We start from the raw sequence: 16892 nt of genomic DNA, 5'->3' as shown, positions 1-16892 counted from the left end.
TTCTCTGAGATGCTTTCTAGCTCTTTAACTTCATTAAATCTTGTTTTAATCACATTGGACATGCCATACATTCCAGTTCATCTAGGATGTTCGAACAGTACCATAACCTTGTGGAGTGTGTCTGTGTGTCTTTCAGACTTGGTGAGGACGTACACTCAGGACGGCGTGTGTCTGACTGAGTCGGGCCTGTGTCAGCTCCAGAGCCTGACGGCCCCTGCATCGCGGCGGAGGAAACCCAAGCCCAAGCTGAAGCTGAAGATCATCAACCAGAACAGTGTTGCAGTGCTGCAGGCCCCCCTGGACATGCTGTCAGAACACTCCCGGGATGAGGACATGGAGGACAACAGAGGTGCCTGTCTTTAAATGAGAATGTGTTCTTAACGGACTTCCCTGCTTAAATATAGGTTAACTGACTTAAATACAACAAGCTTGTTAGAAAACACTATGGGCCAGTTTCCTGGACACAGATTAAGACCCTCTGAAACAGCAATAGGCCTTCAAATTCCCATGACACTGACTGCAGACGGATAGGTGGTGGAGTAGAGTTGTGGAGCTAAATTCCCCAAATTGAAAAATCCACCATTTCAATTAGGCTAATCTCTTGAAGTTGACTGGAGTTGAAATGGGATTGACCCTGGGTGCTGTAGTTTGGGGGCAGGGTGGTCTGTTAGTCCATTCTGCAGACTGCCCTGCCCCTTGGCTATCTCCTTATCACCTATTTCTCTCTCTCACTCTCTCTCTCGGTCTCTCTCGCTCCGTCTCACTCTCTCTCTCGTTCTGTCTTTCTCTCTCTCTCTCTCGTTCTGTCTTTCTCTCTCTCTCTCTCGTTCTGTCTTTCTCTCTCTCTCTCTCGTTCTGTCTCTCTCTCTCTCTCTCTCTGTCTCTCGCGCTCTGTCTCTCTCTCTCGCGCTCTGTCTCTCTCTCGCGCGCTCTGTCTCTCTCTCGCGCGCTCTGTCTCTCTCTCTCGCGCGCTCTGTCTCTCTCTCTCTCGCGCGCTCTGTCTCTCTCTCTCTCGCGCGCTCTGTCTCTCTCTCTCTCTCTCGCGCTCTGTCTCTCTCTCTCTCTCGCGCTCTGTCTCTCTCTCTCTCGCGCGCTCTGTCTCTCTCGCGCGCTCTCTCTCTCTCGCGCTCTCTCTCTCTCGCGCGCTCTCTCTCTCTCGCGCGCTCTGTCTCTCTCGCGCGCTCTGTCTCTCTCGCGCGCTCTGTCTCTCTCGCGCGCTCTGTCTCTCTCGCGCGCTCTGTCTCTCTCGCGCGCTCTGTCTCTCTCGCGCGCTCTGTCTCTCTCGCGCGCTCTGTCTCTCTCGCGCGCTCTGTCTCTCTCGCGCGCTCTGTCTCTCTCGCGCGCTCTGTCTCTCTCGCGCGCTCTGTCTCTCTCGCGCGCTCTGTCTCTCTCGCGCGCTCTGTCTCTCTCGCGCGCTCTGTCTCTCTTGCGCGCGCTCTGTCTCTCTCGCGCGCGCTCTGTCTCTCTCGCGCGCTCTGTCTCTCTCGCGCGCGCTGTCTCTCGCGCGCGCTCTGTCTCTCTCTCTCGCGCGCTCTGTCTCTCTCTCTCTCGTGCGCTCTGTCTCTCTCTCTCTCTCGCGCGCTCTGTCTCTCTCTCTCTCTCGCGCGCTCTGTCTCTCTCTCTCTCGCGCGCTCTGTCTCTCTCTCTCTCGCGCGCTCTGTCTCTCTCTCTCTCGCGCTCTCTCTCTCTCTCGCGCGCTCTGTCTCTCTCGCGCGCTCTGTCTCTCTCGCGCGCTCTGTCTCTCTCGCGCGCTCTGTCTCTCTCGCGCGCTCTGTCTCTCTCGCGCGCTCTGTCTCTCTCGCGCGCTCTGTCTCTCTCGCGCGCTCTGTCTCTCTCGCGCGCTCTGTCTCTCTCGCGCGCTCTGTCTCTCTCGCGCGCTCTGTCTCTCTCGCGCGCTCTGTCTCTCTCGCGCGCTCTGTCTCTCTCGCGCGCTCTGTCTCTCTCGCGCGCTCTGTCTCTCTCGCGCGCGCTCTGTCTCTCTCGCGCGCGCTCTGTCTCTCTCGCGCGCGCTGTCTCTCGCGCGCGCTCTGTCTCTCTCTCTCGCGCGCTCTGTCTCTCTCTCTCTCGTGCGCTCTGTCTCTCTCTCTCTCTCGCGCGCTCTGTCTCTCTCTCTCTCGCGCGCTCTGTCTCTCTCTCTCTCGCGCGCTCTGTCTCTCTCTCTCTCGCGCGCTCTGTCTCTCTCGCGCGCTCTGTCTCTCTCGCGCGCTCTGTCTCTCTCTGTCTCTCTCTCTCGTTCTGTCTCTCTCGCGCGCGCGCTCTCTCTCGCGCGCGCTCTGTCTCTCTCGCGCGCGCTCTGTCTCTCTCTCTCGCGCGCTCTGTCTCTCTCTCTCTCGTGCGCTCTGTCTCTCTCTCTCTCTCGCGCGCTCTGTCTCTCTCTCTCTCGCGCGCTCTGTCTCTCTCTCTCTCGCGCGCTCTGTCTCTCTCTCTCTCGCGCGCTCTGTCTCTCTCGCGCGCTCTGTCTCTCTCGCGCGCTCTGTCTCTCTCTGTCTCTCTCTCTCGTTCTGTCTCTCTCGCGCGCGCGCTCTCTCTCTCGCGCGCGCTCTGTCTCTCTCGCGCGCGCTCTGTCTCTCTCGCGCGCGCTCTGTCTCTCTCTCGCGCGCGCTCTGTCTCTCTCTCTCGCGCGCTCTGTCTCTCTCTCTCGCGCGCTCTGTCTCTCTCTCTCGCGCTCTGTCTCTCTCTCTCGCGCGCTCTGTCTCTCTCTCTCGCGCGCTCTGTCTCTCTCTCGCGCGCTCTGTCTCTCTCTCGCGCGCTCTGTCACTCTCTCTCTCGCGCGCTCTGTCTCTCTCTCTCTCGCGCGCTCTGTCTCTCTCTCTCGCGCGCTCTCTCTCTCTCTCGCGCGCTCTGTCTCTCTCTCTCTCGCGCGCTATGTCTCTCTCTCTCTCGCGCGCTCTGTCTCTCTCTCTCTCGCGCGCTCTGTCTCTCTCTCGCGCGCTCTGTCTCTCTCTCTCGCGCGCTCTGTCTCTCTCTCTCGCTCTGTCTCTCTCTCGCGCTCTGTCTCTCTCTCGCGCTCTCTCTCTCTCGCGCTCTGTCTCTCTCTGCTCTGTCTCTCTCTCTGCTCTGTCTCTCTCTCGCGCTCTGTCTCTCTCGCGCTCTGTCTCTCTCTCGCGCTCTCTCTCTCTCGCGCGCTCTGTCTCTCTTGCGCGCGCTCTGTCTCTCTCTCGCGCGCTCTGTCTCTCTCTCGCGCGCTCTGTCTCTCTCTCGCGCGCTCTGTCTCTCTCTCGCGCGCTCTGTCTCTCTCTCTCGCGTTCTCTCTCTCGCGCGCTCTCTCTCTCTCTCGCTCTCTCTCTCTCGCGTTCTCTCTCTCGCGCGCTCTGTCTCTCTCTCTCGCGCGCTCTGTCTCTCTCTCGCGCGCTCTGTCTCTCTCTCTCGCGCGCTCTGTCTCTCTCTCTCGCGCGCTCTGTCTCTCTCTCTCGCGCACGCTCTGTCTCTCTCTCTCGCGCACGCTCTGTCTCTCTCTCTCGTTCTGTCTCTCTCTCGTTCTGTCTCTCTCTCATTCTGTCTCTCTCTCGTTCTGTCTCTCTCTCGCGCTCTCTCTCTCTCTCGCGCTCTGTCTCTCTCGCGCGCTCTGTCTCTCTCGCGCGCTCTGTCTCTCTCGCGCGCTCTGTCTCTCTCGCGCGCTCTGTCTCTCTCGCGCGCTCTGTCTCTCTCGCGCGCTCTGTCTCTCTCGCGCGCTCTGTCTCTCTCTCGCGCGCTCTGTCTCTCTCTCGCGCGCTCTGTCTCTCTCTCGCGCTCTGTCTCTCTCTCGCGCGCTCTGTCTCTCTCGAGCGCGCTCTGTCTCTCTCGCGCGCGCTCTGTCTCTCTCGAGCGCGCTCTGTCTCTCTCTCGAGCGCGCTCTGTCTCTCTCTCTCGAGCGCGCTCTGTCTCTCTCTCTCGCGCTCTCTGTCTCTCTCTCTCGCGCGCTCTGTCTCTCTCGCGCGCTCTGTCTCTCTCGCGCGCTCTGTCTCTCTCGCGCGCTCTGTCTCTCTCGCGCGCTCTGTCTCTCTCTCGCGCTCTGTCTCTCTCTCGCGCTCTGTCTCTCTCTCGCGCTCTGTCTCTCTCGCGCGCGCTCTGTCTCTCTCGCGCGCGCTCTGTCTCTCTCGCGCGCGCTCTGTCTCTCTCGAGCGCGCTCTGTCTCTCTCTCTCGCGCGCTCTGTCTCTCTCTCTCGCGCGCTCTGTCTCTCTCTCTCGCGCGCTCTGTCTCTCTCTCGCGCGCTCTGTCTCTCTCTCTCGCGCTCTCTGTCTCTCTCTCTCACGCGCTCTGTCTCTCTCTCTCGCGCGCTCTGTCTCTCTCTCTCGCGCGCTCTGTCTCTCTCTCTCGCGCGCTCTGTCTCTCTCTCTCGCGCGCTCTGTCTCTCTCTCTCGCGCGCTCTGTCTCTCTCTCTCGCGCGCTCTGTCTCTCTCTCTCTCGCGCGCTCTGTCTCTCTCTCTCGCGCGCTCTGTCTCTCTCTCTCTCGCGCGCTCTGTCTCTCTCTCTCGCGCGCGCTCTGTCTCTCTCTCGCGCCCTCTCTCTCGCGCCCTCTCTCTCACTGTCTCTCTCTCTCGCGCTCTCTCTCTCACTGTCTCTCTCTCTCGCGCTCTCTCTCTCACTGTCTCTCTCTCTCGCGCTCTCTCTCTCACTGTCTCTCTCTCTCTCGCGCTCTCTGTCTCACTGTCTCTCTCTCTCTCGCGCGCTCTGTCTCTCTCTCTCGCGCGCTCTGTCTCTCTCTCTCGCACGCTCTGTCTCTCTCTCTCGCGCGCTCTGTCTCTCTCTCTCGCGCACTCTGTCTCTCTCGCGCACTCTGTCTCTCTCTCGCACGCGCCCTCTCTCTCTCGCGCCCTCTCTCTCTCGCGCTCTCTCTCTCACTGTCTCTCTCTCGCGCTCTCTCTCTCGCGCTCTCTCTCTCGCGCTCTCTCTCTCACTGTCTCTCTCTCTCTCGCGCTCTCTGTCTCACTGTCTCTCTCTCTCTCGCGCGCTCTGTCTCTCTCTCTCGCGCGCTCTGTCTCTCTCTCTCGCGCGCTCTGTCTCTCTCTCGCGCGCTCTGTCTCTCTCTCTCGCGCGCTCTGTCTCTCTCTCTCGCGCGCTCTGTCTCTCTCTCTCGCGCGCTCTGTCTCTCTCTCTCGCGCGCTCTGTCTCTCTCTCGCGCGCGCTCTGTCTCTCTCTCGCGCGCGCTCTGTCTCTCTCTCGCGCCCTCTCTCTCTCGCGCCCTCTCTCTCACTGTCTCTCTCTCTCGCGCCCTCTCTCTCACTGTCTCTCTCTCTCGCGCTCTCTCTCTCGCGCTCTCTCTCTCGCGCTCTCTGTCTCACTGTCTCTCTCTCTCTCGCGCGCTCTGTCTCTCTCTCTCGCGCGCTCTGTCTCTCTCTCGCGCGCGCTCTGTCTCTCTCTCGCGCGCGCTCTGTCTCTCTCTCGCGCGCTCTGTCTCTCTCTCTCTCGCGCGCGCTCTGTCTCTCTCGCGCAAGCTCTGTCTCTCTCGCGCGCGCTCTGTCTCTCTCGCGCGCGCTCTCTGTCTCGCTCTCGCTCTGTCTGTCTCACTCTGTCTGTCTCGCTCTCGCTCTGTCTGTCTCGCTCTCGCTCTGTCTGTCTCGCTCTCGCTCCGTCTGTCTGTCTCGCTCTCGCTCTGTCTGTCTGTCTCGCTCTGTCTGTCTGTCTCGCTCTCGCTCTGTCTGTCTCGCTCTGTCTGTCTCGCTCTCGCTCTCGCTCTGTCTGTCTCGCTCTCGCTCTGTCTGTCTCGCTCTGTCTGTCTCGCTCTCGCTCTGTCTGTCTCGCTCTGTCTGTCTCGCTCTCGCTCTGTCTGTCTCGCTCTCGCTCTGTCTGTCTCGCTCTCGCTCTGTCTGTCTCGCTCTCGCTCTGTCTGTCTCGCTCTCGCTCTGTCTGTCTCGCTCTCGCTCTGTCTGTCTCGCTCTCGCTCTGTCTGTCTGTCTCGCTCTCGCTCTGTCTGTCTGTCTGTCTCGCTCTCGCTCTGTCTGTCTGTCTCGCTCGCTCTGTCTGTCTGTCTGTCTCGCTCTCACTCGCTCGATCTGTCTCTCTCTCTCTCTCTCGCACTCTCTCGCTCTGTCTGTCTGTCTCGCACTGTCTCTCTCGCTCTGTCTCTCTCGCTCTGTCTCTCTCGCTCTGTCTCTCTCGCTCTCTCTCTCGCTCTGTCTCGCTCTGTCTTTCTGTCTCGCTCTCGCTCTGTCTGTCTGTCTCGCTCTGTCTGTCTGTCTCGCTCTGTCTGTCTGTCTCGCTCTGTCTGTCTGTCTCGCTCTGTCTGTCTGTCTGTCTGTCTGTCTCGCTCTCGCTCTCTGTCCTTTCTCGCTCTCGATCTGTCTCTCTCGCACTCTCTCGCTCTGTCTGTCTCTCTCGCACTGTCTCTCTCGCACTGTCTCTCTCGCACTGTCTCTCTCGCACTGTCTCTCTCGCACTGTCTCTCTCTCTCGCACTGTCTCGCTCTGTCTTTCTGTCTCGCTCTCGGTCTGTCTGTCGCTTGCTCTGTCTGTCTGTCTGTCTCTCGCTCGCTCTGTCTCGCTCGCTCGCTCGCTCTGTCTCTCTCGCTCGCTCGCTCTGTCTCGCTCGCTGTCTCGCTCTGTCTGTCTGTCTCGCTCTCTGTCTCGCTCTGTCTGTCTGTCTCGCTCTCTGTCTCGCTCTGTCTGTCTGTCTCGCTCTGTCTGTCTCGCTCTGTCTGTCTGTCTCGCTCTGTCTGTCTCGCTCTGTCTGTCTCGCTCTGTCTGTCTCGCTCTGTCTGTCTCGCTCTGTCTGTCTCGCTCTGTCTGTCTCGCTCTGTCTGTCTCGCTCTGTCTGTCTCGCTCTGTCTGTCTCGCACTGTCTGTCTCGCACTGTCTGTCTCGCACTGTCTGTCTCGCACTGTCTGTCTCGCTCTGTCTGTCTCGCTCTGTCTGTCTCGCTCTGTCTGTCTCGCTCTCTCTCGTTCTCACTCGCTCTGTCTCGTTCTCTCGCTCTCTCGTTCTCTCGCTCTCTCTCACTCTGTCTCGTTCTCTCGCTCTGTCTCGTTCTCTCGCTCTGTCTCATTCTCTCACTCTGTCTCGTTCTCTCGCTCTCTCGCTCTGTCTCGTTCTCTCGCTCTCTCGTTCTCTCGTTCTCTCGCTCTGTCTCGCTCTGTCTCGCTCTCTCTCTGTCTCGCTCTGTCTCGCTCTGTCTCGCTCTGTCTCGCTCTGTCTCGCTCTCTCTCTCGTTCTGTCTCGCTCTCTCTCTCGTTCTGTCTCGCTCTCTCTCTCGTTCTGTCTCGCTCTCTCTCTCGTTCTGTCTCGCTCTCTCTCTCGTTCTGTCTCGCTCTCTCTCTCTCGTTCTGTCTCGCTCTCTCTCTCGTTCTGTCTCGCTCTCTCTCTCGTTCTGTCTCGCTCTCTCTCTCGTTCTGTCTCGCACTCTCTCTCGTTCTGTCTCGCACTCTCTCTCGTTCTGTCTCGCTCTCTCTCTCGTTCTGTCTCGCTCTCTCTCTCGTTCTGTCTCGCTCTCTCTCTCGTTCTGTCTCGCTCTCTCTCTCGTTCTGTCTCGCTCTCTCTCTCGTTCTGTCTCGCTCTCTCTCTCGTTCTGTCTCGCTCTCTCTCTCGTTCTGTCTCGCTCTCTCTCTCGTTCTGTCTCGCTCTCTCTCTCGTTCTGTCTCGCTCTCTCTCTCGTTCTGTCTCGGTCTGTCTCTCGGTCTGATTCTCTCTCGGTCTGTCTCTCTCGCTCTGTGTCGCTCTCGCTCTGTCTCTCTCGCTCTGTGTCGCTCTCGCCCTCTCGCTCTGTGTCGCTCTCGCCCTCTCGCTCTGTGTCGCTCTCGCCCTCTCGCTCTGTGTCGCTCTCGCTCTGTGTCGCTCTCGCCCTCTCGCTCTGTGTCGCTCTCGCCCTCTCGCTGTGTCGCTCTCGCCCTCTCGCTCTGTCGCTCTCGCCCTCTCGATCTGTGTCGCTCTCGCCCTCTCGCTCTGTGTCGCTCTCGCTCTGTGTCGCTCTCGCCCTCTCGCTCTGTGTCGCTCTCGCCCTCTCGCTGTGTCGCTCTCGCCCTCTCGCTGTGTCGCTCTCGCCCTCTCGCTCTGTGTCGCTCTCGCTCTGTGTCCCTCTCGCTCTGTCGCTCTCGCCCTCTCGCTCTGTGTCGCTCTCGCCCTCTCGCTCTGTGTCGCTCTCGCCCTCTCGCTCTGTGTCGCTCTCGCCCTCTCGCTCTGTGTCGCTCTCGCTCTGTGTCGCTCTCGCCCTCTCGCTCTGTGTCGCTCTCGCCCTCTCGCTCTGTGTCGCTCTCGCCCTCTCGCTCTGTGTCGCTCTGTCCCTCTCGATCTGTGTCGCTCTCGCCCTCTCGATCTGTGTCGCTCTCGCCCTCTCGATCTGTGTCGCTCTCGCCCTCTCCATCTGTGTCGCTCTCGCCCTCTCGATCTGTGTCGCTCTCGCTCTCTCTTTCTGTTTCACGCTCTCTGTGTCGCTCTCTCTCTCTCTGTGTGTCTCACCCTCTCTCTCTGTCCCTCCCAATCCTCTCTCCGCGCCACTCACAGAGGCGGACCTCTCTCTGGACTGTGAGGGGAAGTCTGACTCGAGCCCAGAGCGAGAGCCAGCAGAAGATGAGTCCAAGGGGGCAGACGGCAGCAAGAAGAGGAAGAGGAAGCCGTACCGGCCGGGTAGGGCACCTGATTGAAGGAGACAGCTCCTCTGGAGCGTGAAATGGTGCAGTACGTGCCCAGCACTGTATCAGTGTACCGTTGTAGCTAGCCAAGCTCAGGGATGACAAGACAAGGCCTCGGAAGGAAAGAAAGAAAGAGGGCTCATTCTGGGGGTTATAAATTGTGTTTTCTCTAATCTAGGTTAAAGATGTTTCCCCCTCTAGTGAAAGCATTGAGATGTGCTCTATGGAAACACCAAGAAAAAGACCCACGTGTTCTATGTCCTCCCAACAGTAATTTCCTAATAAAACAGATCTTATAGCGTTCTAATAAAAAATGACAATTTGGATACTTTACTTTCTAGGAACCAGCAATCTTACCTATGCTTACCTTATCTATGTGTTGGTTCATTGTTGAATATCTCTTTCTCAGGCATCGGTGGTTTCATGGTGCGCCAGCGGAGCCGTCCAGGCCAGGGCCCAGGCAAGGCCAAACGATCCCTGAGCAGGAAGGATTCTTCTGGCTCTGTCTCTGAACCACCCACAGGAAAGGAGGAGGGTGAGTTCCCACACATCTACCAATGCATGATCAATTGCTTTTGTCTGAATATCCTATTTCTGCCTCTGAGTGAAAATAAATTGTAGAATAGAATACCCAAGCGTGCATATGAGATTCTATATTTGTAAGGAAAAGGTTCTAACCTACTCTTCGGTGCCCACTGCAGGCTGGGGAGAGACGCTGCCTGACACCCCTGTGGATGAGACGCCACCTGGGCCGGATGTCCCAGAGAAGATCAAGAAACGCTACAGGAAGAAGAAAACCAAGCTTGAGGAGGCCTTTCCCACCTACCTGCAGGTCAGTCCCACATCTACTGTGCCTTCAAAGTATTCATACCCCTTGACTTATTCCACTTTTTGTTACAGCCTGAATTCATAATGGGTTAAATAAAATAGAAATCTCACCCATCTACACACAATACGCCATAATGACAAAGTGAAAACATGTATTTAGAAATGTTTGCACATTTATTGAAAATGAAATACAGATCTCATTTTCATAAGTATTCACACTCCTGAGTCAATACTTAGTAGCACCTTTGGCAGCGATTACAACTGAGTCTTTTTTGGGTAAGTCTCTAAGAGCTTTGCACACCTGGATTGGACAATAGTTGCCCATTATTCTTGTTTTAATTCTTCAAGCTCTGTGAAGTTGGTTGTTGATCATTTTCTTGACAGCCATTTTCAAGTTTTGCCATAGATTTTCAAGCCGATTTTAAGTCAAAACTGTAAGTAGACAACTCAGGAACATTCAATGTCGTCTTGGTAAAGCAAGTCCAGTGTAGATTTGGTTTTAGGTTATTGTCATGCTGAAAGGTGAAATCATCTCCCAGTGTCTGTTGGAAAGCAGACTGAACCAGGTTTTTAATTTGGATTTTGCCTGTGCTTATAGCTGTATCCCGTTTATTTTTATCCTGAAAAACTCACTTGTCCTTGCCGATGACATGCAGACCCATAACATTATGCAGCCACCACCATTCTTGAAAATATGAAGAGTGGTACTCGGTGATGTGTTGTTGGATTTGCCCCAAACATAACACTTTATATTCAGGACAAAAATGTAATTTCTTTACCACATTTCTTGCTGTATTACTTACGTGCCTTGTTGCAAACAGGATGTATGTTTTGGAATATTTTTATTCTGTACAGTTTTCCTTCTTTTCACGCTGTCATTTAGGTTAGTATTGTGGAGCAACTACAATGTTGTTGATCCATCCTCAGTCTTCTCATATTACAACCATTAAACTCTGTAACTGTTTTAAAATCACCGTTGGCCTCGTGGTGAAATCCCTGAGCGGTTCCCTTCCTCTCCATCAACTGAGTTAGGAAGGACGCCTGTATCTTTGAAGTGACACGGTGTATTGATAAACCATCCAAAGCCTAATTAAAACTTCACTATGCTCAAAGGGATATTCAGTGTCTGCTTTTTTTTTTACACATCTACCAATAGGTGCCCTTCTTTGCGAGACATTGAAAAACCTCCCTGGTCTTTGTGGTTTAATCTGTGCTTGAAATTCACTACTCAATTGAGGGACCTTACAGATAAAATAAATATGCCATTTAGCAGACGCTTTTATCCAAAGCGACTTACAGTCATGCGTGCATACATTTTTGTGTATGGGTGGTCCCGGGGATCGAACCCACTACCAGATAATTGTATGTGTGGGGTACAGAGATGAGGTAGTCATTAAAATATCATGTTAACCACTTTTATTGAACACAGAATGAGTCCATGTAACTTATGCGATTTGTTAAGCACGTTTTTTATCCTGAACATAATTAGGCTTGCCATAACAAAGGGGTTGAACTTATTGACTCAAGACATTTCTTTATGAACTTCTAAAATCCACTTTGACATTATGGGGTATTGTGTGTAGATCAGTGACGCACAATCTCAATTTAATCAATTTAAAATGTAGCCTGTAACGGAACAAAATGTAGAAAAGTAAAGGGGTGTGAATACTTTCTGAAGGCACAGTACATTATGACTGACATTTGTCTCAGGCTTTATGTGATTTGGAAGATGTCAGTTTGGTTTTGTTATAACTGAGGGAATATATTTAGCCATGATTCCCTGACATAGTTGTAAGTTTACAATTAGGCAAAAACACCACTTGGTACTAGGCACAGTATTTGGAGTAGAGGTTGTCTTACTGCAAAAAAAAACATATGTTAAGGTCCTCCATATGCAGATAAGTAATTGTCAGAATAAGCTGCCAACCTACATGTCAACCCCTTTCTTTATGAGGCAACCATTCATAGATGCAGGAGCACACTGATTGCCTGGAACGTCACATTGCATCTGCATAAAATCTAGTTCTACCTCATCCAATGGGAGGCCTGAGAATACAGAGAATACTCAGCATAATGCCTGGCAAGCACTTAAAGATAGATCATTGGAGATGGCAGAAGGCCCATTTGTGTGCTCTCTTAAAGTGGGAGGGAATGCCTCCAGGAGTTGTCCTTAGAGGATAGCTAACATCCTCTACTCTGATCATCCTTTTGTTTGGGGGTTCAACATATGAAAGCCAGACTACATCGCTCTCTCGCTCCCGCTCCCGCTCTCTCTCGTCTCAAACCCAGAGCTCTATGTCACCTTGTGTTGGCCAAAATAGATGAGATGTGAGGAGGTGCATTATGCCATGGGCATCTGTCACTGCTGGTATGTACTCCACAGCAGGAGGGCACAGAGACTGAATAAAACCCAACACGGAGCACATTGGATTAATTATTAAGATGGTTAGCGAGGCTTTTAATGTCCCAGCATAGTGGGAGGCTGCAGCAGTCACATGATGGGTCTGTCCGCTGCGAGATAAGACATTGCTGATGTGGAGATAGATCCATGTCTATCTACACTGGTAGAGAGAGTCCACTGACACTAGTAAAACATCATTATTTTTTTTGTCCTTTGAAGGGATGGATCATGTAACTGTGCTTGTTGATGAACGTCCCATGGGGAGGTGGGAGATAAAGAAAGGTTGACAGTTATCCTGAAGTATGGTGGGTCTATGGAGAAGTGACCCGTGTTGTGTACCTTTCTAGGAGGCGTTCTTCGGTAAGGACCTGCTGGATAAGAGCAAGCAGAGCAGGCAGCAGGCGGTGGCATCTGGGCTGCTAGAGGAGGGCCAAGCTGGGGCTGGAACTGGGCCCCAGGGGGACAGGAAGCATCCCACCACCAGCATCCTGGACCCATCCTCAGATCCCCTGCTCAGTGCTGCCTCAGCCTCGTCCAGACCAGCCGGACCACGTATGTACTACACAGATACACATGGAGGCACACGCACACAGACGCATGCGCACACACTTGTCCATTGATCCATGCCATGGTTTCTGACTCTGTCGTGTCTGTCTGTCTTCTCATCCACAGAGCCCTCTGAGGAACCTCTAGTGGATCTGTCTGAGGTTCTCAACACAGATGCAGACCTCCTGGGAATGCTGGGGAAGCAGACTGGTGACTCTGGTATGTCACTTATCTCTGAGGCTGTCATTGTGGGAAGATTGTACTGCCAGCCTGGGATGTCTTGCTGTATGTCTTTTCAAAATGTATTTTCCAAGGGTTAGGGTAAGGATAAATTCTTACAAATGTATCCTTACCCCCACTACATTTTTATTCAGCAAAACAAGTCACATTTATTGCGTTTTATTTGTCACATACTTTCCCAAATTATTTTATTCATTTTTTAGTTTTGTTTGATCTTTATTTGGCATTGTTTCAAGTGTGTTTTATGCGTTTCTTTCCAGTTTGGTTTGCCTGCTCGGTCTCCACTATTCTGTTTTATTCACTCATCTTGTGTCTTGGTTTCGGTTCCGTTCCTGTAGGTCTTGATTTTTGCCCTTTCCAGGTCGACTCCTCACCTCCTCCTTTTGGTAAGGGCTCCATGGGCTTAATAGAAATAGTACATTCTCTTTCAATTACTGTGTGTGCTCTCTGACCCTCTCTCGCTACATTTCACCAGGTCAACAATGGCCTCTCTGTTCCAATCCTTTGTTTGGTTACGGTTCAGTTTGTGAAGTACAAATTCAAGTCTAACCGAAATAGAAACGCTAGAGTGATTCAGATTCTCACCGTAACAAACGGTCAAGGACAAAAAATGAGCAATTTAGAGGCAGATTATTTAGAGAGAATGAGAGGCCTTGGTGAGTGGCCTTCCATTTTGTGATGACAGTGAATGTCTCGTCTCTCTCGTCCCTGCTCGGTGATTGGTGAAGAATAGCTTAGCAACTCCACTGAGGCCAATATGCATCCTTGGTTCTTTCTCAGTAATCACTACTTTTATGTAACTTAAAATGCACTTATTATTTCTTCACCTCAAAAAAAGCCTTGGTGGCTCACAGTTTGCAGCAGTCGTCCTGACGTTGATAGATGGTTGTAATTTGTTTCTTTGAGAGTATAGTAGATGTGATGAGATTTAAAGATTAATCTCGAAAGATAGTCATCATAAGTAATTCTGCTAAGCTTGCACCGTTGCTTATTATCTTCATTTAATTTGCACACAGTGCTGATATCCCCCCGTTATTCAAATGAGTCGCAAAGCTTATTAGCCAGATCAAGTTCTGATTGCATCTAGCTTTGAAGTGAATGTACCATGCATAGTTGTTGATGTGTATCTTTGCTCGTGTGTGTGTACATCTGTGTGTGCTTTCTTAGCTGGTCTGGACATTGGGCCCCTGACAGACCGCTCCCCAGCACGCCCCCATTCTCAGTCCGGCCGCCGGACTCCCCGTACGCTCCCAGATGAACATCTGGACGGGATCCTCAGCCCAGAGCTGGAGATGGCTGACGGTCAGTACAAGACCTGGTGGTCAACACGTCTGTATTTCAGCCCCTTCATATTCAATTCACTTCTTGGTATAACTCTGATCAGATGAATAATCTGTTTCCTTTCTTTTTCTTCTGTCATCAGAATCGATTCTCAGCAAACTATACAAAATACCAGGTTGGTTATTACACAGAGAACCAGGGTTATACATAACTGAACATTAGTATTGTCTGTCTATCAGTTTTAACTGTACTCTCTGTATTAGTGTTAACGGCTGTCTCTATGGTGTTGCGCTCTGTAGAGCTGGAGGGTAAGGACGTGGAGGATCTCTTTACTGCCGTCCTGAGCCCCAGCACCAGCACCAGCCATCCACCACAGATGCCTCAACCCCAAGGCCCACCTGGGGCACCAGGAACCAGCCTGACACACCCTCACGCAGGTACGACACTCATCAGGGTCCTGTAGCAGATACTGGCAGTCTTTCGCTCTTCTAGGGCTGTTAGGGTGACCTTATTACAGCCACACCAGCATTCACAAGTCATGATCGCAGTCAAATGCCACGTGACCATTTAGTCACGGCTTCTCCAAAACTGTGCTCTGATGCCGCTGATGGTCACTAGTAGCCTACAAAACTTGCTAACTGACATTTACATTTTAGTCATTTAGCAGACGCTCTTATCCAAAGCGACTTAGTTAGTCACACCATCTGGATAAGGGCATTTCTGTGCTGCGCCAGAAACTCTAAATGGGAAGCTGGGAAACTCCAATTCGTATTATGAGATTCCTCTTTCATGTACAAATCTCATGACGTGACTGAGACGTGGCTGTATCTAGGGAGATTTGTATTTAGCTGAGCCTGCTAGCTACCAAAATGTTGGCTAGCTAGCCATTGCTGTGAAGTCACCGACTGAAAACAAAAAATACGATTGAGGTAGCTACAGTATGTAATCTAACTCAACACTTAACTACTACAAACTAATTTAAATTCCAATAAATAAAGGTTAACTTGTTTTTCACTGTCTAGTGGCAGTGGGTATTTGATTTGCGAACTCGTCACATGATCAGCGTCTCGTCAGCGACACTAAAAAAGTACTTCCACAGAACTTCAAAAATACAAATAAATAAATGTCCTCCACACATTGGCGGCCTAATCACATCACGTGCGCTTACTGCACTACAGAAACCCCGCTAACCAAACAACAGTGCAGGGCATGCTCACTGAATTAAAGGCAAACTACACTAAAAAAAATCTAAATTTCTTACATTTCACATCCCCTGATGTGGTTTAAGCATAGTTGTGAACACAGAATATTCAATTTTGTTGTTTTTCTATTTTAAAAAGTGTGAGAGAACTTGGGTAAACCAGAAAAAAACACTTTAGACTAAGTGTGTGTCATCCTGCAGCACAGGAAGTTGAGGTCAGGTGAAATGAAGAACGCAATCTACTTGATCTCCTAACATATTACAAAAGTTGACTGCAGGTATTTACTTAAAAAGTAGCTACAAATATTCAAATGTATGAATAAAAAAAATCAATGAAATAGTTTAAACGGTATTGAAAAAGCATCCCATGGCTATTTCCAAATACCCTGGTGTACTAGTATATACGGTATACAGCCCATTCTAGTGTGCACTCCCTTGGAAATCATCTGGGGAAAACATCCTTTCTATTTTATTCAGCTATGTTCAATTGTATTCTTCATACTATAAAATAATGCAGCGGAATTCTAAGCAAATCTTGTCTGCTAAATGAACTAGTGTAGCCCACAGCCATATGGCATAGCCAGATCAGGGCCTAACATACAGTAAGTACAACTCAGAGTATGCTATTCTGTTCTTCTGAAATAGACTACATTTTCTTTATATCATGTTTCTTTAGACCTGTCTAAAATAAATAATGGATTTATTGTGATGGTGTAGGCTATATTAAATTGATTTATTATACTTTTTAAAATGTAGTTGTTCCAAAGGTCTGCATCATTAGCTTGTAGGTTATGCGTAGAAGCCAGGAGATGCTAAACGTATTTATGTTAATTAAAGGTCAATTATTTGCTTGACTATCAGCTGCTGACAAAATGTCATGACCAGCACAGCCCTAGATGAAACCTACACTGAACAAAAATATAAACGCAACATGGAAGTGTTGGTCCCATGTTTCATGAACTGAAATAGATAATCCCTGAAATATTCCATATGCACAAAAAGCTTATTTTCTCTCAAATTTTGTGCACAAATTTGTTTACACTCCACATCCGGCTTCTTCACCAGTCTGAGAGGGGGTGGGGGGTACTGAGGAGTATTTATGTCTTTAATAAAGCCCTTTTGTGGGGAAATACTCATTCTGATTGGCTAGGCTCCCCAGTGGGTGGGCCTATGCCCTCCAAGGCCCACCCATGGCTGCACCCCTGCCCAGTCATGTGAAATCCATAGATTAGGGCCTAATTTATTTATTTAAATTGGCTGATTTCCTTATATGAACTGTAACTCAGTAAAATCTTTGAAATTGTTGCATGTTGCGATTTTATATTTTTTGTTCAGGATACCACTGGGTCTTATGTGTACCACAAGACTGTTAGCCCACTGAGCTAAAGCCTAGGCATTAGTTCAGGGAGCTAACACAAGTCTTCATGTTTCAGACGAGGTTGCTCATCACATGAACATGGTTTTCCTACAGTAATGCAGTCCCTTTGATATAATCCTGTTTTTCCATACAGGGAATGCCATTTTTCCACGGATGCCAATGATGAACGGGCTGATGGGACCTAACCAACGATTCCCTCTGAATCCATCCAATCCCGGAGCAGGACCCTGTATCCCAGACAATTTCTCTCCCCTCCACCGCATGCCTTTCGCTGACAATCCAAGGTACTAACTGCAACTCTTACCTTGCTGTGGAAAGCGCATAAGATCTGACAAACTGTATTGAATGTTAAATCATCTCCATACGAACTACACGGTTCAACCAAAGCAAATTGCAAACTTTGCTAGTGACTGTAGTTACCGGAGGGAGCTAGTGGTCTACTGTGGTCTACAAAACAATTATAATGATGACTACATG

The 16892-nt window shown here is 51.3% G+C and overlaps 1 protein-coding gene across 1 annotated transcript in view; it reads left to right on the top strand.

Annotated features, from left to right (window-relative positions):
• Positions 1 to 16892, top strand: part of LOC311147247 (histone-lysine N-methyltransferase 2C-like) — a 133561-nt gene that overhangs the window by 73913 nt on the left and 42756 nt on the right. Inside the window, exons 22-32 of the mRNA XM_084183917.1 lie at positions 137 to 349; positions 8413 to 8535; positions 8950 to 9075; positions 9242 to 9372; positions 12117 to 12321; positions 12442 to 12534; positions 12894 to 12941; positions 13723 to 13857; positions 13979 to 14011; positions 14136 to 14273; positions 16549 to 16699. Of these exons, the coding sequence (XP_084040043.1) occupies positions 137 to 349; positions 8413 to 8535; positions 8950 to 9075; positions 9242 to 9372; positions 12117 to 12321; positions 12442 to 12534; positions 12894 to 12941; positions 13723 to 13857; positions 13979 to 14011; positions 14136 to 14273; positions 16549 to 16699 (1396 nt within the window). The remainder of the gene's footprint in view (positions 1 to 136; positions 350 to 8412; positions 8536 to 8949; positions 9076 to 9241; positions 9373 to 12116; positions 12322 to 12441; positions 12535 to 12893; positions 12942 to 13722; positions 13858 to 13978; positions 14012 to 14135; positions 14274 to 16548; positions 16700 to 16892) is intronic.

Source organism: Coregonus lavaretus (genome assembly GCF_964263955.1).
Source record: "Coregonus lavaretus genome assembly, chromosome: 19".
NCBI lineage: Eukaryota > Metazoa > Chordata > Actinopteri > Salmoniformes > Salmonidae > Coregonus > Coregonus lavaretus.
This window is presented reverse-complemented; position numbering and strand designations above follow the sequence as displayed.